Below are 23,372 nucleotides of genomic sequence, written 5' to 3'. Positions count from 1 at the left end.
ATACAACTTAGAATGGCAAACAGGCTGACGGCCCACTGATGGAAAGTTATTTCAATATCTATGGACATAACAGAGTATACTGTTTCGAATTCATATCGATGTACCAACAGACTTAAATTAAATGTTTCGTGAATAAATTAAATGTTTCGTGAATTAAAATTTTAAAATTACTGGACATTATAGGTGAATGTTGTAACACTAGTTGTTACTATACACAATATGTTAAAATAATAAGTAAGTAGTATTAAATGAACGTTTGGTGCACGTAAAAGTAACATTATGGCTCACTTTGGAATAATTAAGTTTAGTAACTTGTAACTTTTATCTATTTATGTTGATATATTGATATTAGGATCGTCGCATACTAGTACTAAGCAAACAGGTCTGTAGCGTATTACTGGCCATCACAATACGCCTTTTATATAACTGGCCATCATATTCCGTCTGTCATATTTTATATTTCTATTGTTCTTATGTATTTACAATTCTGTCTTTATTAGTCTTTGTTTTCCTACCGATGAAGACGTAATAAAAGAGAACTACAATATTAAGCATTTTAATTTATCAACTTTTATATCTATCACTTTTGAACATCATAATATTCAAAAGATTTTATATACTCTCTACATATAAAAATATAAATATAACATTAAATGTATAATATGAACGGTCATCTTATGAATTATGCAAATGTATGTTTTCTTGACGCAAAATCACAGTATTATGTCAAGTCTTAATGAGTTAAGATCTTCACCAAACGAATAGACTTCAATTTTCTCACAGACTGGATCATACTTTTTAGGTAGTCGGATTAAATTAAATTATTATGACTCCACTTGACTACAATATCCGATGAAGCTTAGCTCATTGGGCATGCATTCGAGTGAATATATTAGTTGTTATCAACAGTATCAGGACGACAACCGGCAACAAATGAGTGGGTGACTATCGCAAGCCCCATGCTACTACCGCCACGCAGTTCACTTCATTCGTCCATAATCCTTACTAGTTTGTATAAATCGGTCAAGGCAGTTGAAAATAGTACGTCATCAACTATAAGACTATTCGTTATTATTTTAAAACATTCCGCGTTAAACCTCTTTAAATAGGTAAAATTAGTGACTTGTAAAACTCACAGATCTCATCAATAAAATAAATTGAGTGTCAGAAATTGTATCATCGTTTTCAATCTACTGATCAAACAATTATTATTTTTTAAATTTACTATTTTTAAAATATTCTTAATTGTGATTTTTAACTGATTACCTATCATATTTTTCATATTATCAATATATTCATAACTGAATCTCAAATGGAAACAATAAGTATAAATCAGCCAATAAATTTGAAAGTGGTGAAATTCGAACTGGATTTTACTTCATTAAATTCTGAACCTAAGCCTGTAAAAAAGAAGAATAAAATAAAAGTACCTCAATTAAGAGATACAAAGCTACCATCTAAAGTACCACCACCGCCGCCACCATCGTTGAATAAGGACTATTCACAGGTAACAAAATACGCAAGATATTTTATACTAGAAAAAATATCGGCACACCTGCGCGGATCTCGTTATCTCTTTCAATCGTTATCTTTGTGTTATTCAAGAAGTGTGTTATTCAAGAAGTGTGAGTTACGGAAGTGCAACTTAAGAACCATAACCTTGTAAAAAAGATTATTTCAGCAGTTATTTGTCCACTGCTAGAATAATAGTCCTGAGCCACTTGCATCTACTAACTCTCCGGAATATACATATTTCAATTAATCACTGTAGAAGTCGCCCTACTCATGGCTACTTGGATTTTTTTCTTGTTCAGTACCTATAATAGTTCTTGAGACTAATCTCTAATAAACGAACACTTTTTTTTATATATATTATATTGAAGCCACTTTAACCAGTACTTTAATTATTATCTAGGAATGATAATGCTCCAACAGCACCCTATATTTCTTTAATGCAAACAACCTAGCAGCCTGTCTGATGGAAATAGCAAAAATATATAGCACCGTTATACACAGAAATATGTATATAGATATAGTTATTATACTGTGACATACACTATTATTTACGCTTGGTAAAATTTGGCAGGGATCTAGTTTCATAATCTGAATGGGATAAGCTTTTCTGAGACTTATCGTATTAAGCGTTTTGAGGAATTGTTTAACGTTATGCTCTCTATTGCCCATTTTGATTAGTGCATGCCCTTTTCACTACCGCAATGCTCGTCATCTACAGGGACTTTAGTCAATCACTCACTGGTGATCTTACGAATGTTAAACTATAATAGTCTAATAGTTCATTTTTATTTATTTTTGATATTTATTTATTAACATAAATATTTTCATACAACTTTACAGAAACAAAATGTGAAACAGCTAGTGGAAAATCTATTAAATGAACTGTATGGTGATCAACAAAACTGGAGTAATGATAGCGTCGTTGATTATAGCCAGGGGTAATATTATTTGCGATAATTATGTTTTTGTATTTTATGCACGAAAATTATTACTTCACTCTTGCGCCACCTGCCCTTTTCTATCTGTTCTCCCTTAACTAAAGGTTGTCATCTAAGAGATTTTAGTCAATCACTCAGTGATAAGACCGCCTTTTAATAATTTTTTATATTTCAATCTGTATTTATGTTACTGTATTTCATTTGAATTATTCATTTGTCATTGTATATTTTTATTTATGGTGCAATAAAGAGTTAAATAAATAAATATTATTATAAGAATATTATATTAATATAGAGTTATTTGATTTTTTTTATAACAAAACATCCTTGATTTCAGGTCTACTTCGGCAGCATCAGTAACCTCTTGTACTGATCAAACAGATGCGATAGAACGTAATTATTTAGAATCTTTAGGTAAAATAATTCAACTAACAACTTGTATAGAATTTCCAAAATAGTTTTTAATAAATATAAAATTTTGTGATAAGTAAACTAAGAGAATATCCTAATCTATAATTTTAATTTAATAATTTCACGAAATTACTGTTTTATAGATTATCATATACTAAATTGTAATAATAATTTTAACTTAAATCTATTAGAAATTTAGTTTGTATTGATCCTTGGAATAACGATTTCTTTGTGATGTCAAATTAAAATTTTAAAGATAAGTTTAGAGATATGGTGCCACAAAATTTTATTGCCCCACTGTTTTACTAATACGACTATGCTAATAATTCTGTTTTATCCTTATATGTAAGACCTTATTTATGTACAGATATAATACAGAGTTTAGTCCATTTCATTAGAAAAAAAAATAGAAATAAGAATACATTAGTTAGCAAATTATTTTTCAAATTGTTATTTCTTTTTTATTTTATATTATATTTTGATCAATGGTGTATTTATCCTATAATCACGTACTCATAATAATGGTGGACACTGATAGTAATGGGATCACCATAAAACAAAATAATCTTAATCCAAACACTCGTATAGAACTTTCTGATTTTATTTTAGATATATATGAACTAAAAGAACAAACCAACGAATGGGAAAATAGATTGAAAATAACTGGTGAACGTTTGGCAAGAAGTGTTCGAATTAGGGATCGACTTCGCCGACAGCAGAAGAGGCTATGTGCTGCCTTCACTGTTTTGCTTCGACATATTAGTAAGAAATTGTTAAATTAATATTAAGCAATGAATAAGATTGTGGTTACTAATTTTTCTAGACGAAAATAAGATAGCTTAAAAAAAGAAAAAAGAGAAAGTTTTGAAGGTGTAAGTTAAGTTTATAAGGTGTGTTTTATTATAACTGTTTCTGTTTACATTTTCTTGTCAAATAAATAAGGAAAGTTATTATTATCATATCAGAGTTTAATCGTTAACTGCAGAACATAGACCCTATGGGGAGGTTTCGCCAGTAGTTGACACGCTTGGCAAGCGGGTTGGAAACCGCAGTAAGGCTTTTGGGGATGTTTTAAGAGGAGCGCTGCTGCCCCTCCTTCGATCATTAATGAATGACTTACTTGACTTACGACACCCACGAGAAAGGAAAGGGTGGCCCATTCTATGCCGTGACCATATAGCAATATGATAAATAAAAAAAAGTTAGGATATATAAAAGATGCATTTACTTTTATTAGTGTTTAGGTACTTTAAATGTATTGAGATTTACATATTATTTTTTTATGAAAGATAATTATACCAAAACACCAATGAGGTATAATAGATGTGAATAAAATCCAGCCAGTACGCCATCGTGACGAATTCAAAAATAAACCTCTAATATGGTTTCCAGGGAAAACCGCATAGAGATCGACTTGGCAGGATATATTTTTGGAGCTCTTAGCTATGTAACTATCATTTTTAACTTTCGGTAAATTCGTCAAGATAGGCTAGCTGATATGACTTCATCCTCAATATATTCTTCATTCTCAACCCAGTATTTTCCCACCACATAGCATTTGATTTTTCTTATCTGTACCTTCTAAAACATTTTTAAGTAATTATAATTATACGTTATACCTATTTTAAACACTTTTTTGTTTAAATAAGTCGACGAATTTATTATAGGATCAGAAAGTATTACCAAACGACTTCATTCATAGGAGTTCAAAATAACTTTACACGCGTCAAAGGAAACTAGTCACAGGATGCTATTCTTGTTTATCTGTATCCGACACTGACGTGCACAATGGCGCTAAATCGATATATAACGCACACAGACACCCTTAAATTTGTGCCCTGCGCATGCCTGGAGACTTTCACTACGAAACGTATAACGACATTTCATCGTGAGTAAAGGCTATTTTCTCTATGTTAGGCGCCTACAAGTCGATGCGATTTGAATTTTTATACAGTACGCTGGTAAAAGCCAAACGGACCCACCGTTCCCTTTCGCGACAATCCCAGTAAACATCGCATCAGCTGGTCGACTACGCAGTCTCAAATGCGATCGAAATATGGCATATAATAATTCATATTTCTACTTTGATTTTTCAATGATTCTGAGTGTTTTGCCATCTCGATATATCATTAACCGAATCCACTCGTAACCCATGAATGCTCGCATATACTAGCCCGCAGTGACACTGCATCGAGTTTGTTACTGTTAGGTCGTTAGCACAGTGGCTGGTGCAATTTTTAAGGTATGCGTTTATTATCAAATGTGTACGACGTGCAGGACAGATGAGCGCTATTTTAAACTCCCTCCGAAACTTAGCAGCGTCGTCCAGGGCCAGCTCAGGTGTGTAATTATATTATTTAGTCTAATTATACTAATGTATAACATATTATTCAGTGCCGACAATTTAGGTAAAATACGTTTTCTTATTTTGTACATGAACCTAGGTATAACTTATTTCACAATCCGAAGTTAATCTACCAATTTGCTCTTATTATTGTTATTGTAAAATTACTTCTTTCAACACATTTTCAACAAACATCGTAATTAAATTTATTCCATGATATTCATTTAATATGTTAATGATCCTATTTCTTCAGTAGCTATCCTGAGTAATTTATTATGTAAATTTCATCGGTCGTTATTGATACCTTTTAATATACATTAAGTTACGAGTATAATGCTACATTTAAACGTAATTCTTACTGCACAAGGTAATATAAAAGTGAAAAAGATATACAAGAGTAGAAAATTATAAAAAGAAGTTATGTAAATTTATTAAAAAGTCTTTTAGTAGGTATCAAAAGAATAAAAAAACGTAGTTTTTTGTGATGTTTTGATTCTGAGAATGGGATCTTAGTCCTCAAGAATGACACCACATGTAGATATGGAATTACAGCATCTATTAAAAAAATGTTAAGACTAGGTGAAATATGAGGATTCTGACGCTTAGTCTAATTCACCTTCTACAGTCATACAAAGTATCATTTCAGTATAGACGATGACTATTTGCAGCACTCGCGAAAGAACTACCGACTAAATGGTTAATAAATAAATTCAAGTGATTTTAAAATCATACTTTCGTCCTCAAAAATTCTTTACTCCAGATCCCAAAATCATTAGGAATGTTTTGTCATAATAATAAAAAGTCGTATTTGATACAGCGGGCGAGAGTGGCGCGAAATTTGGCGTGAGTCCAGGCGACGAGGGCGAAGGCCCCGGCGAGGGCGGGTACGCCGAGTGGCTACATGCTATGAGGCTGGTCGCCCGTCTGCCCGCCGGAGTGCCTCTACACTTTCGCAAAAAGGTACTCATTACTTATAAACGTATACTACTATCTAAGTAGTAGGCTAGTTAGGCTGTAGTTGTGACGACAACATGGTCAGCGCGACTAATTACTTAAGTATTTTGGGCTAGGAACAAAGTTATATACTATATACCCATACCTATATTGATACCAACTCTTTAACAATCCACTACTGGGCTGTATACAAAGTGAAAGGTTTGAAAAATTTCTTGTAATTTTTTATTGACAGATGGCAGACCTTGCGAAATGGCAGTAGATAATTATAAAAAAGAATATTTAAAGCAGATTTTATGTAAACCTATAATGATAATTTTAATTATAATTGTAAACTATGTGTATTAATACTAATGATTTCCTGCGAGCGTATTAGGAGACTGTAAAGCTCGCCCAGTTGATCAAATAAATAAAAACGTAAATACGCGTATTATATGAAGTTCATTTTTATTTATGATTATGCATTCGTACAGAGACGTTAAATGTATATACTTAAAAGTATATTAGGTAATTGTGTGATTGACCAAATGTTTACATTGGTTTGAAGTATGTTTTATTTGATTTTTAATTTTTATAAATTTAAATATGATTGTGAAAGTTAGCGAAATCAAACTCTTGTTTGACGTCATTCAGCGGAGGCGTAAGAAAAAGGGAATTACAAGAATGGACTATATTTAGAAATTTTACCTATCTACTTATTTTACACAGTTATAATTTCATTCCCAATGATCGTGAATTAAATTAAATATTCAAAATAAAACCAGAATATAATATTGAACAATTACTTAAACGGTACTCATATAAATGATTTTTATCAATAGTTAACATAATTTATTTTAAATATAATTTATAAATTTAACAGAGAAGATTAAATCGAAAAAACTGCTTGGAGGATGAACACATTGATTAAATAACTAAACAAAGTGAATAACTTCATTTACTATTTAAGATACTCCCCAAATAGTAAATGAAGTTATTCATGCTGAAATTATGCGAAGACTCACTATACATAACTTTTATTTCATAAAATTATAATTACTAGAAAGTATTTTATTAATAAAAAATACTATGATTTGCAGCTATGGCTGACATTAGCAGAACGTCATTTAACAGCAAGAGGTGTCGACTGGTCAACAGCCGAGCGAGCTGCTTTTCGCGGCACCGCTCAACCCGATGACACTGAACTGGGAGCTCAGATTCTTAAGGTATTCATCATTTCACACTCTAGTTAAGTCACTCTAGTAGTCAACTTGATTTGTATAGAAGCCTGCTGTGTTTCAGTTTCAAGAGTGAAGTATAGCAGATAAATTACATGGCATAAAACTATAGTCGTTAAGAATGGCAATGCAGGGGTTGAACATCATAGTGCATTCTATGTTCATTGTGCTGTTCTGTCAGCTTCTTTGCAATTCTAAGTATAATAAAATAAATAAATACTTATGTTTTCAGGATTTACATAGAACAGGTTGTTCCTTATTCTGTGGTACAGAAGGACGAGAAAATCAAGCCATGCTCCGCAGAGTGTTATTAGCTTACGCGAGGTTAGTATTTCACATTGCTTAAAGAAATGAAGTACGAGGTCTGTCCGGAAAGTTCGTATAAAAGTGTTCTGGAATGCGAGAAAGAGGAGTGGGGAGGCCAGGTAAGCGCAGGACCCCTTCCTTATGTCCCTAACAATGCTTCAGTTCTGGTCTGACCGCCGTGCGGTGCGAACTGGCTTGTCACGCCATCTGTGAAGTTACCTCTTAACGAAACCCCGTCGGCATGGAGCCCGCTTCCGTTGAAGAGCAGCGCGTCGTAATCAAGTTTCTCTCGAAACTCGGCAAGAATGGCCGTGAAATTTTTGCCGATCTCAGAACAGTAAAATCCCAAAGCAAAGAGTGGAAGACATCCGGGGAACCACGAACAAAAAAATCAAGAAAATCCCGCTCAAATGTCAAGACAATGTTGATTGTTTTTTTCGATGTTCGGGGGATTGTCCATCAAGAATTCGTCCCTCCAGGCCAGACAGTTGATGGAAAATTCTACGTCGATGTGCTCAGACGCCTCAAAGCTCGTGTGGCACGAGTTCGTCCAGAATTGGCGCGAGAGGGGCGTTGGATTCTTCACCACGACAATGCCCCTGCCCACACCTCTCTTGTTGTCCGTGAGTTTTTGAGTAAAAATTCCATTACGGTGACCGAACACCCCCTATTCGCCGGATTTGGCCCCGTGTGACTTCTTCTTGTTCCCAAAAACCAAATTGGTACTTCGGGGGCGGCATTTGGGGGACATAAATGAGATAAAAAAAGCTACGACGGGGCAGCTGAGAAACCTACAACCAGAGGACTTTCAAGGAGCCTTCTCACAGTGGAAACGGCGTTGGCACAAGTGCATTATGTCACAGGGGGAGTACTTTGAAGGGGATAAAATTGATTTACCTGAATAATTGTAAAATAAAATTTTTAAAAAACTTTTATACGTACTTTACAAACCTCGTATACTTATGTTTCATATTTTACACCTTCATAAATAGTAACGTTAGGTATTTATGAAGGCCAAAGGATTCCCTATATCCCAATCCTCACTGGCTACATACATCTATATTTTAATGAATGCATCTTTAAAGACTGTTTTCGTATATTCTTACAGATGGAACAAAGACGTTGGATACTGTCAAGGCTTTAATATGTTAGCAGCAATAATACTGGAAGTTATGGAAAAATCTGAATCGGATTCTTTAAAGGTAAAAAATTTTACCAATTTTAGTTAATTTTTAAAAATTGTATAATCATAACTTATAATTAAATGTTTAATTTGGCCATAGGTTATGATATACTTAGTAGAAGCAGTGTTGCCCGAAGGATATTTCGCAGATGATCTTCGCGGACTCTCTGCAGATATGGCTGCATTCAGGGATTTATTAAGATTACGTTTGCCACGACTCGCGAATCATATGGATCATTTACAAAGGATATCAGATGGTAAGCAATACAGTAATGATTTGAGATCGTGTTCAATTCAAAAACAATAATTAATCTTGTTATTATATAATAATACTAGCTTATATTCGCGATTTCGTCCAATAATCGGGATCTGATTAATGACCGGAATTAAAAGTAACTTATATCCATCTCTATCCAGTTGTTGGTTAAACCGTTTAGGCGCTATGAGAAGCCAAACTAATATACAAACTTATTTTCACATTTATAATAGAAGTATTAGTAAGAATTGTATTATAATCTTCCAAATAGGTTCAGATGACTTCATCTTATACGTTACTCCTGAGGACCACAAAGACATTATACCATGATTGTGTTAGATATTTTACTGGTAATCTGTACCCTTCACATCGGAACACAACAACGCTCTTATTGTTGCTTCATAGCAGGAATAGTTAAGATAGTACCTGGTATACCATGATACTGACAATTAGATTCATACAACTCTACGAAACGTAAGAAAATACTAATTTATAGTTTAGGTAGGTAATTATATTTGATAATCACTTGCGCAATTATTCTGTACTGTTCATTTCTTCCTATAGGTGGAGGTGTAGAGCCTCCACTACCAGACGTATTCACCATGCAGTGGTTTCTCACACTGTACGCTACATGGCTGCCTCGAGACTCATTATTGCGTATTTGGGACCTCATTTTACTCGATGGAAATGAGATCTTATTGCTCACTGCACTTGCTATTTGGGACATGTTACAAGAGTAAGTGTCGTATGTATTAACGTTACTTTAGTATAAAAATATACTAGTTACATGGTTCAATTTCTAGTTTTTTAATCTCTATATTTATTATAAAAATTTATCAGTACTAACCAAAATGTTTTCGCCAGGAAAAGAAACCACGATTTTTTTTCAACAAAATTACTTATTCTTAAATTTAAGCTAAGGAGGCTGTATTTCGATACGAAATATAAATTTTTGATATTAAATTTTTTTAAATTTATTTAAATACAAATAAAATTTGTTTTCTTCTGAAACACAATTGCAGGCTGTCGAGATGACGATCGCCAACATAGCATAAACTGCTCTGATGGCGACTCTTATGTAAAACATACAAACTACTTTACCTGCTTACCATAAGGTGGGGAGTGATTACTCTGATGGTGATCTGATGATATTAGCCGTAATATAAAAAAAAATACATTATGGATTCTTATATTATATAGCAACATTCAATTTCAGTCGAATATTATCTGCGCGATCTGCGGACGAATTCTACAGTTGCATGGGTGGTGGCGCTAGCGCAGTGTGGGCAGCTGGTGACGGCCTTGTGGCAAAAGTGGTGACGTTTGGATCGGTACCAGAATTGCCACGGCTTCGCAGTCTGCATAGATATAGAGTAACACCTCCAGCACCGCCTAATGCACCACCAGTATACCAACCGCCTCTACATTCCGCGGTACGTAAATATTTATTAAGAGGGGTTTACAGGTGTACCCGTACGTATATGTGTCCAGATCTTTATCGCAACATGCAGGCAAATAACTAAAACTTAACAGCAAACTTAACAGTATTTTTTTTTTGTAATTTTAATAAATTCAGATACCATTAAATTATCTAGATTTTTTAAATTTTGTAATCATGCATTTCATTAACAATTTGTCATTAAGAATAATCAAATACAGAGAAATACGATACGTGATACTTTAAATTTTTCCTTTATATTCACCAAAATTAATAACAAATACTATTTTTCAGATGCAATCAATGACTAAACGAGGACTTCGTTTATTTTATTCTGAAGATGAAGGTGATTCAAGTGATGATGGAAACAAAATGGCATTAGCTACGGTAATAAAATCTTCAAAATTAATTTATAATTATTTTATAGCTACAATAGGTAGTATTTGATTGAAGTTGATAATTATAATAGCTATATATTTTTTTAATTAATACAAAATCCTGCCAATTTCCACATGTATTTCTATCTTTCTATATAATTTTTATAGATATGACAGCATGAATAGTATATTATTTTATTAAAGTCTATATTTTCTCTACAATATCCTTTTCTACCTGTTTTAGAGTTGCTCTACGAAAAAACATCGATATTACATCTCTTATCATAATATTAAATTAAGCTAACACATGTAATAAAGCTAAAAGTTTATAAAAGATAATCAATATTACTATTGTTAATAAACCATTAACAACGACTCAACTGCGGTAGTCAATTCGACCTGAGCAGACATAAAAACTTTCATTTCTTCATTTATAATAAACACTACTTGATAAATCTGATCGATGACCGTAGGATTTTCCATGCCCAAATTTAAATTTCAAATTGTACTAGGAAATGTAATGCAAGTCAAATGTAAACCGCAGCACTATCATTGTAGCATTCTGTTTGTATCTACAATTCATACCGAATATGTATAGTCGGTATTTAATACAAATGACTACCTGCTCTTCAACTGTTGTTATTTTAAAACGAATTATGTACATTATATTGATAAATTTTATTTATGTATTACAGGTGATACCGAGGCGAGAAAATCGTGTAGGAGCTGGTGATAGACTTTCATTAGACATAGGAGCTTTAAAACGTCAATATGCTCGACTGAGAGAACGACAAAGACAAGCCCATGTTATTTTAGCAGCTGCTTGTGCACGACATGCAGCAGGTAATAAATTGTTTATACATTTATTTTATACCAGCTATGCCAGCTATGTCTACGTGACTTGGATATACTCGTATATACTGATCAAGATAAAAGTAACCTATATCCTTCTCTATCTCGTATAGTGCGTGTATATATAATTTCATAACAATTGAGTAAGCTGCTGAAACAATAAAAAGTTACAAATTCACTTTCATATTTATAATATTAGTAAGGATAACATTTTTAAAGTGATGTTGTAGCGATTATTTAGGTCATACCAAGTATAAAAACTGAAAATGTGTAGACATATATACCACCAAGGATATCACAAAATACACTATTGTGTCGCCTATATGTTGCCACTCCTGTGGATTAAGGTTTTTTTCATTAATTTTTCACTTATAATGGCAAACAAGCTGACGGGCCACTTGATGAAAAGTGGTAATCGTCGCCTTTAGACATGAGCAGAGCCATGGACATAATAGAGTATACTATTTCCCCATGCGTTGTCATTTCTGAGGACTCAGGTTTTATTCCTAATTAGAAATACGAATGACTAAGTTACTTACAATTCCTTGGCGGTAAAAATAAGTAAGACTCCCGCTGCATTCAGACGACTTTACACAAGGCTTCTATTTAGTAAAATAAAACGTTCATCGTGAACTTGATAAGTCGTCACAGTAGAGTGCTCAATCTACCCATTCAATTATTTAGAGATCCTTGAGCGCTATCGGTTAACTCGGGGACACTACTCATACACTTTGTATGCAATATTCAAATTAAAAAAAAAAACGTTAAATTTTAATACCCTTAATAATTGTGTTTATCTTATCTATATCTTGTATAAAAAAAGTCTGATATAAACAGAAAGTGTTTGTAAAATTTCAGTTGGTGTTCCGACATCTCCAACTTCACTTACGGTCAATAATTTACTTTTGGGAAAAAGTGCAATAGTTAGTTCACGAGGTCGTAGACTTGGTCCTCCTCCCGGAGCAGTTCCACCTTCTCGACAAGCATTATCACCTCGAGAGAATACTGAATTACGTCCACGTGGCCGATCAAATGATACTATCAGTTGGAAAGAGGAACAAAGACGGAAATCACTTAGTAGAAGGAATTCCCTCAAGTGGAAAGATATTAAAAAGGAAAAACCCAAAGAAAAAAATAGAAAAGCTTCTATTGATTTAGATGAGGCTGGAGACGGGATTATTGTATCTGAATTGGAAGCTAATGAAATGATTGCATCTTTAAGATCTCGTAGCTCAAGTGAAACTTCATCATATTCATCTCACACAGCATCTAGTACTGATACTAGTCTTTGTGACGATAACGAAAAAGCTAGTGATTCTGAATCTGATTTAGTAGATGATGATAATGAAAAAAAGTACAAAAAGCATCATGACAAAAAGCTTTCACCTGGTTCAACTTTTAAAGAAAATAAACTTATTAGATCTCCTGTTATTAAAGAAACAAAAATAAAACATTCTCCTGAAGTTGAATCTAAAACAATATCCTCAGAGAAATCAGTCAAAGATATCACAGATTACTTAGATTCTGCTGCTGGTGAACCTCTTCGCGCCTATATTGACGGTTTCGAAACTAAATTAAAAGATAATAATCTAATTTTAAGCAGTGAAAGTGAAATATATAAACCATTAAGTCCTTATAAAAGTATATCACCTTATTCTCCTTTAAAAACGCCGGAAAAAAGTGACATATTACAAAAATTAACCAGAATAAAATGTGACGATACTTTAAAATATAGTGAAACTGTGAAGCCTATGAATCTTATAAAAACTTCAAAAAATTTTACTGAATTAAGCCCTATTGATCTATCCCCATGTAACTGTAGCGTAGAGCGTAAATCTCCATATGATTATGATTTTGAATCTAATTTTAAGCATACCTCTTTTTCTAAAATAAGCACATCTTCGAGACCTCCAGATTTAATTGACAGTTTTACAATGTACCCAAATTTTGTTCCTGATATTGACTTATCAGACAAAAATATATCAGATGTTGAAAGTCCACCAAGAAGTCCTGGTGCTGATAGTATCATTGTAAGTGAAGATGAACCACCAATTCAGTTAAAAATCGACAAATATTTTGAACATAGTCCAGAATTTTTTGGAGCTCGTGTTACGGATCCCAATAATTCCGATATACCTAATAGAAGACCGACAAAGCGATATTCTAGATTACCGAAAAAACCAGACTCCTTAACTCTTCATGTAAGCACTAATGAAAAATTAATGAAAAGTGATGTAGAGAGAGCTTCTTCTTTGCCCCAAAGTCATAGTTTCTCAAATAATCCTATATCAAACATAAAACAAGACAATGGTAGTGATGACAAACATAAGGAAGTTTGTATAGAAAAATCCACGATTTTGACTCCAAAATCTCCAAAGACTGTACAAGAAATGAAAAAAGATGATTATTTTTCTCCTAAGGATTATATTTTACGTTCAGGTCGAAAAAATAGTGAAAGAGCTTTACAAATTATACAAGAAAATTCCAAAATATTAAGTAGAATCCTAACAAAGCAAAACATAGCAGACACAAATAAAGCCAAAAAATTTGAAGATATTAAAAATTTACAAAAATCAATAGAAATGCAACGAACAGAAAATGATGAATGTATCACAGAAAAATCTATTGAAAACAAACTAGTCGATTCGCCGATACTTAAAGAGTCAACCTCTGATTCGTTGATAGGTTACAGAAAAAATAGCATAAATAATGTAACTACAGAAAAAAGTGAATTCGTTAGAATTAGACCTATTTCAATTGATGACCCATTCTCATTAGAAGTGCACAATGTTGCATCTCGAAATGAAGATTTCTCCTTAAAAACAACAAAAACACCCAGTACCGAATGTTTAGGAAATAAAACCGATTTTTATGGATGGGAAAATAAGGGATTTCTGGCAAAATGTGACTATAAAAATACGTCGACCAAACCTGAATCTAGTTACGATTATGACATTAAAAACAAAATACTATGTGAGTCTAGACAAGATAACTTACTTCATAATGAATTAAAACTTGCAACAACATCCGAATGGTCTCGACATTCTTTCTCAGGTGACTCAAGAAGTCCTGTTTCTCTGCCATCAGCAGAGCCAAAAGATCTCTCTACATACGATAAACATTTCACACCAGAAGATTATAATTATCCACTTTCTAGCAAATATAATGATTTTATTCTGTCTAAAGCAAGTGATATATGTAGTAAAACTGTCGACCAGGGCCCGAAAGTATGTGAGAATTTATTAAAGACTGAAAATAGCCAAGTTAGTGATTTTACTAATGTAGTAACTTCTTCTATTAGTTTCACTTACGAACGTTCAGTAGACGATGACTCGCCGATAGAGGTTAAAAGCAATTCTAGTGATACTTTATGTCAAATTACATCACTTGATCAGATATCTACTCCAATATCGCCTAAGATATTTCCTAGAGATACGCCAATACTCACAAAAGATACCATAGAAAAAAGCGATAAAACAAAAATAGAATCAGATGATACATGTAGTGGTGTTACTTCGCTTTTAGAGACAGATACTCTATCGTCCATTTCTTATCCACGTAGTCCATCATCAGGTTCGTACCATCCATTTCCTACTCGCCCAGCTATGCGTATGCCAAAGGAACTCGGCATTAGATTAGGCATGTATCCAAAAGATACAATGAATTCCCCTCCAAAATAAATTATAGTTTTAATGAGAGATATTGTTAATGTTTTATTTTTCTAAGTTTTCCTAAGTGAATTTTCTTTTTAGATGTATGTTTTGTGATCCAATTAAAATACTACAAATGTTATTTTAATTAAATAAGTAATTTTCGATCACTTTCGTGTTACAATAACACAAAAATGTTATGTTAATAAATTACATATGAAAACACATTATAAAATACAGATGTCGATAACTTTAGAATATTATAATTTCATATTATTGTTTTACATTAGCTCATGGAATACGTTAAGCTAAACCCATGGAAATATTTATTTATTTACAATATAAATAAAATGCTACTTGAAGCTATATCGTATTCCAGAGTGTAGTTTGGTCTAGAAACAAAACAAACAAGTTGCCTTGAATCCAACATGATATGTAATAATCCTTCGCAATACTATGTAATTATGTAATAAGATAGATATACTAATTGTTTGAAGTCAATATAAGTTATGGCAAATAAATATAAATTTCGCTATAGATTTAAAGTTCTATCTGTGCAAATTGGAAAAGATTTTGTTGTTAGAAAAAATTATTTATTCTACGACAATATTGACGAAATATATACAATATGCGACTGCTAACAGATTTTTTATTATGAGTATATAATTATAATATATGGAAATATTTAAGTATGTAACTTAATATAGAATTAGAAATCGTCGATCACCGGAGGACAGGTACATACTAAATGTTTATCACCGTACATATCGTCGATTCTGCTCACTGTTGGCCAAATTTTTGACTCGCCTTTTACAAATGGCTGAAAACAAAATTAAATATTGGATGTATAACTTCAAATTGTTGATCAATACAATAAATAATACGTCAAAGCTAAAAATTAATTTCTTACAGCCGGAAATGCAGCCTGTTCCCGCGAATACGGCCGATTCCAATCTTCTGCCATGACTTCTTCTTGAGTATGAGGGGCCATCTGAATAAAAATAAAATAGTTACATATATTGCATTTTCTCCAATACCAAATATCATTACCAAAGAGGAAAATTAATAAAGTCAAAGACAGCAAATTTACCTTTAAAGGATTTATACGCTTATCAATTACTCCATCCTCTATATCCTTAATTTCCTTTCTTATTGTTATAAGCGCTTCACAAAACCTATCGAGTTCCTGCAAATCTTCCGATTCTGTAGGTTCAATCATCAAAGTACCTGCCACCGGCCATGACATCGTAGGTGCATGGAAACCTATAAAATAATATAATGAAATACTCGTAATTATAATTTTTTTAACTGTACTTTTTACTTCGATAATACATTTATACTCACTACTTAAATTTGTATAACAATGTAAATAAAAAATATATTTAACATTACAAAAGTAAGATTATTTAAGTAAATTGATCAAGAATAGGACAAACGTCTTTTATGACTGAAAACAGAAGAAAACACAAAGTCGAATATACTAACCAAAATCCATAAGTCTCTTAGCAATATCACCAGGTTCAATATTCGCTGTTTTCTTGAGATCTCGCACATCTATAATGAATTCATGTGCAACTAACCCTCGTTCACCTTTATATAAGGTCTTATAGTAATCTTCTAATCTTTTTGACATATAATTGGCGTTAAGGATAGCTATTTGAGTTGCACGTTTTAAACCTTTTGGTCCCATCATCTAAAAATATTATAAATATTATAATCAATAAAACTAAAAAATATTCCAAAATAAAGACCATTCTTAATTTGATTCTATATTTCTGCGTGAACTGTAATGTGATAATATTCGTCGATTTTCAACCAATTTTAATGATATGTTTTATTTAATTGTAAGGTTTTTCTCTCATATTATTCTTATATTAATAAGCAGTTTTATGTTATATTTATGATTATTTTAAACTATGAATAAACATAGGTGCATACATTAAAATAGGTACTAATATAGAAAGAGGTATGACTATAAAAATAATTATGTACATACTATATATAAATATATATATATATATGAGTGTGTGTGTGTGTGTGTGTGTGTGTGCTTATATCGTTATCGTATATTGCAGCAAGCCTAAAGAGCAATATTTGTACTGTATTTATTTTAAGATTTTATTTTAATAATAACAAGTTTAAATTACTTTAATATATGCCCATGAAATGGGAAGAATTGCTGAAGATCCAAAAGGTGCTGCACTGACGGATCCAAAGCTATGTGCTGCATCACCTAAATCTGCTAACGGGTCTACTACTGGATGTGAAGGTAAGAATGGCGCCAAATGTGCTTTTCTGTAAGAAAATTCAGTACTCAACACAGTATTACATTTTGCTATCAATTACAAAATGTTTAAAGTTATTAAAGTTAGATCAAGCTATAGATAAAAATAAATCAATTAGCAGATAATAAATATAATTATATATAATAATGTATCATCTGCTAAATAATCAGCTGGCAATAGAAACTCAGTTTTTAAACTTACACTCCGATAGGTCCCATACCAGGGCCGCCGCCACCGTGAGGAATACAAAATGTTTTATGTAAATTTAGATGTGAAACATCACTGCCGTAATCACCAGGACGACATAGTCCCACCTGAAATATGTTTCATCAAAATTTTATATCTGTTAATTATTAAGTCTTCTAAATAAATAAATTAAATTAGTAATTTATGATTAATATTTAAACTTTTCTTGTAATTTTAATAATTATATTATATCTGAATATAATAAAAACACACTGTGTAAATAACATACTTAATAAATTATTTCTAACCTGTGCATTCATATTAGCACCGTCTAAATAAACTTGACCACCATGTGCATGGACTAAAGCACATATATCCGCTGCACGTTCTTCAAATACGCCGAATGTACTAGGGTATGTTAACATTAAACACGACAGGTTTTTGCTGTGTTCTTCTACCTAGAATTATAATATCATCCATAATGTTGTGGAAATCAAAACATTCCTTGTAAAAAATACTTATATATTAAAATCAATATGCGATAGAATTATGTCTTTGTAAACTTTGTGATGTTTCGTGTTTAGATCATTACTCTTATTAGATACCATTTGCATTTAATTTATTCTGAGTATATATATATATATATATATATATATATATATATATATATATATATATATATATATATATATATATATATATATATATATATAAAGTCTTATTAACTATGAATTTTTTATCTCAGAGGATTTTTACCTTATCTTTAAGATGTTCCATATCTATATCACCAGAGGATGTAACTCGAATAGCACAAACACGCATGCCAGCCATATGAGCAGATGCGGGATTTGTACCATGAGCACTTACAGGTATCAAACAGATATTACGTCCTGTATCACCTCGAAACTCGTGATAACGTTTTATAGTTCGTAACCCAGCATATTCCCCTTGAGCTCCACTGAAAAATTATACCTAGTCACAATTTTGATCCATTAAAAAAGCGACTTTAATTGTAAAAAAAATATTATGGGAGTAAATACTAATGAATGCTAAAACTATTCCGAAATAAATCATATTCCTTATCATACACACTCAAAAAATAACCATCGAATTACGAATATATAATTTTACGATATTATGAATTATAAGATCGAATTACATACATAAAAACAACAACAGCTAATAAGAATTAATAGAATTATAATAACGATTTTCTATTATCGTACCTGTTAGGTTGAAAAGAAACTCGATCATAGCCTGTAATAGCACAAAGATCCTTTGCTAGCTCCTCAAATAATATATGGTAACCCTGACACTGTTCTAATGGTGCAAAAGGATGAATATCCGTAAATTCCTTAAAAGAACATGGCATCATCTCCGTGGTGGAATTGAGTTTCATTGTACAGGAACCCTAAAGCGAATACAATTTATAATTTTATAGTATCTATTTATAAAAAAGAAAAAGTAAACGTGATCTTAAAATTTCAATTTAAAATAAGAGTATATTTCAATTTAGAATAAGAGTGAATTTAAAAACATATACTCTTCTCAAATTATAATAACTTGATGTTTGCTGAATTTATTTACTTACCAAAGGAATCATAGAATGCACTAGTGATATATCTTTATTTTCTAATCTCTTCATATAACGCACAATACGAGTCTCAGAATGATGCATATTGAATACAGGGTGAGTTAAATATGGCGAGGTTCTTCTAAATGGCCCTTTTAAAACGCTTCGTGATCTTACATTTTCAGATTGTATCACCTACAATATTAAATATAAATAAATTTTCACTATTGCCATTGAAATAGTAAATATTATAAATCATTATACGTACTTCTTTTACATTTTTACAATCAAAAATCCACAAAAGATCATCAACATCTCGCATTGTTGTTGTCTCATCAAGAGCTACACCTACGGCTCCGTCATCAAAATATCTTAAATTTATCTTCTTCTCTTGCGCCCGTGCTTTGATAATACTAGAATCATGTTCTGGTAGCGGCACTACATGTAGTGTATCGAAATATACATCGTTTGATTGATTGTGACCCCGTAATCGGATACCTATAGGTAATTAACATTAATTAATTAACATTTCATTATGTCCAGCAGTGGACGAATAATAGCTGATATTAATTATTTTTATTTTATTTTGGTATAAACAGTCATTACAAAAAAATATAGTTACAACATTAACATTTAGGTTACGTATACCAAACACTTTTTTGTGCGTTTTATTTTTTTAACTGGTTTAATTTTATATATATTTATATAGATTAAGATATTTCCTATATTTTTTTTTATTAAAATCTGTTATCTAATTAATTCATTTTCTTGTAGCGATATCTATTGAATAATATTATGAAATTAATTTATATTAGTCTCTTTGATCTTGTTTTTTAAGGTCTTAGTATAGACATATATTATTATATTCTCACCATGGTCAAGAACCAGAGTAGCATTATGAACTCGTGTCGCAATATCACGTAAGCCCTGAGGACCGTGATATACTGCATACATAGCTGATATATTTGCAAGAAGAGCCTGAGCTGTACATATGTTTGATGTCGCCTTATCTCGACGAATATGTTGCTCTCTAGTTTGAAGAGCTAATCTAGAAAAGAATAGATACTTATTTTAATATCAAATATATTAAAACAGAAGGTACTGACAGTTACTTTTATTAATCCTAATTGTTTAAGATTTCTATATTTTACCTGTAAGCATCTCTTCCAGCTGCATCTCGAGTTACGCCTACCATACGACCAGGCATAAGTCGTACAAGAGGATGTTCAGCTGCGAAGAATCCAGCATGAGGACCTCCATAACCTAGAGGTACTCCTAAACGTTGCGATGTCCCTACCGCAAGAGCGGCGCCACATTCTGCAGGAGGGCGTAGCAAAGCAAGAGCCAAAAGATCTGTAGCCACTACCACTAAAGTCTGATAAAATGGAAACAACGAATATTAATCTATACTTTCTATACTTACATTCATTTTACTTTTTATTTTTATATAATAATCAAAACAAATAAAAAAGACGAACTCAATGGGAGCTCTTATTCATGAGCGTGATTCTAGTTAGAAACCTCAAATTTTAAACGTTAGTAAAATTGATATAAATAATTACAATACAGTATGACTTACGATAGTTATTATTTAACACTTATTTCATTACTTAAGCTAATACAATACATTTATATGTATTTCTTTAAATAGCAATAAATCACTTGCGAATGCGCTTGTGTAAAATTTTATTATAATTTTATATTAAAAATTTATGAAAAGGCTCCTCTTTCTTTAGTTTGTTGAATGATATTATTTCAGATTGTCATTTATGGTAACAACTTGTATAACAAATTTGTATGTGAACAATTACAATAAAAATAAAAACTAACCCCATGTTCTTGAGCTGCAGCAGCTAACGCAGAATAATCATATACCAATCCTCTTGTATCAGGACACTGAAGAAGAACAGCCGATATATCTCTTTGCGCAAAATCTGCTTCTCGTACATCTGGCAAAACAATCAAATCCAAACCAAATGCATCTAGCCGAGTTTGTACTACTGCCAAAGTTTGTGGATGAATTCGTTCCGAAACTACAAATTTTGTTCTTTTGTTATGTCTGTAAGGTAATTTATACTTTAATTAAATGCATAATTACATATTTAGAAATAAGTACATTGAATATAGAATTTTATTCACTATAAATATAATGACATAAGATGTTTATATCTTTATTTGTACTCGTACCTATGACATAAGGATAGAGCTTCAGCAGCCGCTGTGCCTTCATCAAGTAAAGAAGCATTTGCTACATCTAAACCAGTGAGATCACTAACCATCGTCTGATAATTAAGAAGGCCTTCTAGTCTTCCTTGTGCTATTTCTGGTTGGTAAGGCGTGTATTGCGTCGTCCTAAAATTTTTTATAATTTACTTCAATAATAATTATAGAAACATATAACTACTCAGATGTAAATATATAATTATTACCATCCAGGATTTTCGAACATATTTCGCATAATAGTGTGAGGTACGCAGCAATTATGATATCCCATACCAATATAAGAACGCCATATTTGATTTTTTTCAGAAATTTCCCGTACTCTTTCGATAAGATCGTATTCACCTAAAGAGAGGATAATTTTAGAAGTATATTTCAATTTGTAACGTATCGACAAAATGTATAGCACAGTATCATTATAATTACTTACTTATCGGTTCATCGATATTCATGAGTTCTTGTAGTTGAATTTTTTTAGGAACTGCATCATTAGTCAATTGGTCCAAACTCTGAAATGTTAAATTATCTGTCTAACATCGGTATTTTACTAATATAGTAAAATTGTAACTAGAAAATGTCTGTACATGGTAGATATTTAAGAAAAAATAATATGAGTCTTAATAAGGCTGATAAATACGAGAAAAATGTTTTTTAGAAATGTTGTCTGTCTGTATGTTTATTTTAACATCACGCAAAATCTACTGCACCGAATGGAATGCAAATTCCACAGTTGTGTTGCTGTAGATCTAACTTAAAATCTGGTGTATGTTTCATCTTCATACTCCATCTAGAAGTGGCCTATTTTTTTTATACAACTTAGAATGGCAAACAAGCTGAAGGCCCACCCGATGGTAAGTGGTAATCGTCGCTTATAGTACAGTACCAGTACCATGGACATAACAGAGTATACTAGTTCGCACATGATACTCCCCATGCATTGCCAATCCTGAGGACTCAAGTGTTATTTCTCTGTACCCAGTAAATTCACGCCATATCCCACCCTTCAAACTGAAACACAGCCATGCAAACACAACTGCTTCACGGTAGAAACACGAATGGGACAGAGGTACCCAAGCAATCGACTTTTGTACAAAGTCTCCCTCTATTTCATTAATTTTCCTGCTTCTGGTAATAATAATAATAATAATAATTCTTTATTTGGAACAAAAACATTGGTTACAATATTATTGAAAAACGATGATATCGGCAGAAGTATAAAACTGTTATCCACTCGTACGAAATCACGGACATCAAACTAATTTTAAGTAAGAGTAAGATATTCATGAACTTGGGACGTGTTCTAATAACAGCTATTCTATACATTTTTACTAAAGTAGAATGAACAAGACTAACTTACCTTGTAGCCTAATAAATCCAACATAGTCACCACGTCTTGATCTCTCGGGCCTATATGCCGACTTGGAAAATCAACTCTTTCTGGAAATAAGTTATCCGATTTTGAACTAAGTGTAGTAACACAACGAACTTCATTTTTTCTATACAAGTTTTGTTTCGTTCCTTTAATTTGTTTGTGACAATCCACAACACTTTTTGACAAAAATCCATGCCTTAAGAATTTATGCATTATTGAAATTTTATATTATTTGATATCCTTTTTTTTTTAAAGTATAATCATGTTATTGTCCGTCGGACGAAAGCGATTTCAG

The 23,372-nt window shown here is 32.0% G+C and overlaps 3 protein-coding genes across 5 annotated transcripts in view; 1 reads left to right on the top strand and 2 right to left on the bottom strand.

Moving 5' to 3' along the window:
- Positions 1 to 12,697, bottom strand: part of LOC113511854 (piercer of microtubule wall 1 protein) — a 20,718-nt gene extending 8,021 nt beyond the window's left edge. The window contains exon 1 of the mRNA XM_052896361.1: positions 12,331 to 12,697. Within this exon, the coding sequence (XP_052752321.1) occupies positions 12,331 to 12,370 (40 nt within the window). The 5' untranslated portion in view covers positions 12,371 to 12,697. The remainder of the gene's footprint in view (positions 1 to 12,330) is intronic.
- On the top strand, positions 977 to 16,082 carry LOC113511638 (uncharacterized). 3 transcript variants are annotated; one of them, XM_052896290.1, is made up of 14 exons: positions 977 to 1,507; positions 2,356 to 2,453; positions 2,791 to 2,846; positions 3,474 to 3,626; positions 6,026 to 6,168; positions 7,242 to 7,367; positions 7,612 to 7,703; positions 8,794 to 8,887; positions 8,969 to 9,125; positions 9,689 to 9,860; positions 10,341 to 10,557; positions 10,857 to 10,949; positions 11,635 to 11,782; positions 12,650 to 16,082. In XM_052896290.1, the coding sequence occupies exons 1-14, from the start codon at positions 1,313 to 1,315 to the stop codon at positions 15,469 to 15,471; spliced, it is 4,566 nt and encodes a 1,521-aa protein (XP_052752250.1). In that variant the 5' UTR covers positions 977 to 1,312; the 3' UTR covers positions 15,472 to 16,082. The 3 variants fall into 3 exon arrangements, with proteins under 3 accessions (XP_052752250.1, XP_052752247.1, XP_052752255.1); XM_052896287.1 differs by having other exon boundaries at positions 2,791 to 2,867; XM_052896295.1 differs by lacking the exons at positions 977 to 1,507; positions 2,356 to 2,453; positions 2,791 to 2,846; positions 3,474 to 3,626 and adding an exon at positions 4,017 to 5,204.
- On the bottom strand, positions 16,074 to 23,372 carry LOC113511853 (glycine dehydrogenase (decarboxylating), mitochondrial). Its single transcript, XM_052896308.1, has 18 exons — positions 23,063 to 23,372; positions 22,136 to 22,214; positions 21,915 to 22,050; positions 21,673 to 21,837; positions 21,316 to 21,544; positions 20,637 to 20,860; positions 20,358 to 20,533; positions 19,754 to 19,983; positions 19,504 to 19,680; positions 19,139 to 19,323; positions 18,669 to 18,870; positions 18,221 to 18,370; positions 17,928 to 18,040; positions 17,589 to 17,736; positions 16,927 to 17,134; positions 16,532 to 16,704; positions 16,352 to 16,432; positions 16,074 to 16,261 (listed from the first exon to the last, which is right to left on the bottom strand). The coding sequence occupies exons 1-18, from the start codon at positions 23,288 to 23,290 to the stop codon at positions 16,151 to 16,153; spliced, it is 3,015 nt and encodes a 1,004-aa protein (XP_052752268.1). The 5' UTR covers positions 23,291 to 23,372; the 3' UTR covers positions 16,074 to 16,150.

The sequence above is a fragment of the Galleria mellonella genome, unplaced genomic scaffold (genome assembly GCF_026898425.1).
Source record: "Galleria mellonella isolate WM207_F2 unplaced genomic scaffold, CSIRO_AGI_GalMel_v1 utg117, whole genome shotgun sequence".
Classification (NCBI taxonomy): domain Eukaryota; kingdom Metazoa; phylum Arthropoda; class Insecta; order Lepidoptera; family Pyralidae; genus Galleria; species Galleria mellonella.
The sequence above is the reverse complement of the archived record's forward strand: the minus strand, read 5'-3'. Positions and strand labels throughout refer to the sequence as shown.

Bases quoted from the DNA above. Each gene is read 5' to 3' on its own strand.
- LOC113511638 (XM_052896287.1), top strand. From the start codon at position 1,313: ATGGAAACAATAAGTATAAATCAGCCAATAAATTTGAAAGTGGTGAAA. The intron at 7,704-8,793 runs GTTAGTATTTCA...ATATTCTTACAG, and splicing joins GTGTTATTAGCTTACGCGAG to ATGGAACAAAGACGTTGGAT. The intron at 8,888-8,968 runs GTAAAAAATTTT...ATTTGGCCATAG, and splicing joins CTGAATCGGATTCTTTAAAG to GTTATGATATACTTAGTAGA.
- LOC113511853 (XM_052896308.1), bottom strand. From the start codon at position 23,290: ATGCATAAATTCTTAAGGCATGGATTTTTGTCAAAAAGTGTTGTGGAT. The intron at 18,371-18,668 runs GTAAAAATCCTC...TTATAATTCTAG, and splicing joins TGGAACATCTTAAAGATAAG to GTAGAAGAACACAGCAAAAA. The intron at 16,705-16,926 runs GTTAGTATATTC...ATTATTTTATAG, and splicing joins TAAGAGACTTATGGATTTTG to GTTTCCATGCACCTACGATG.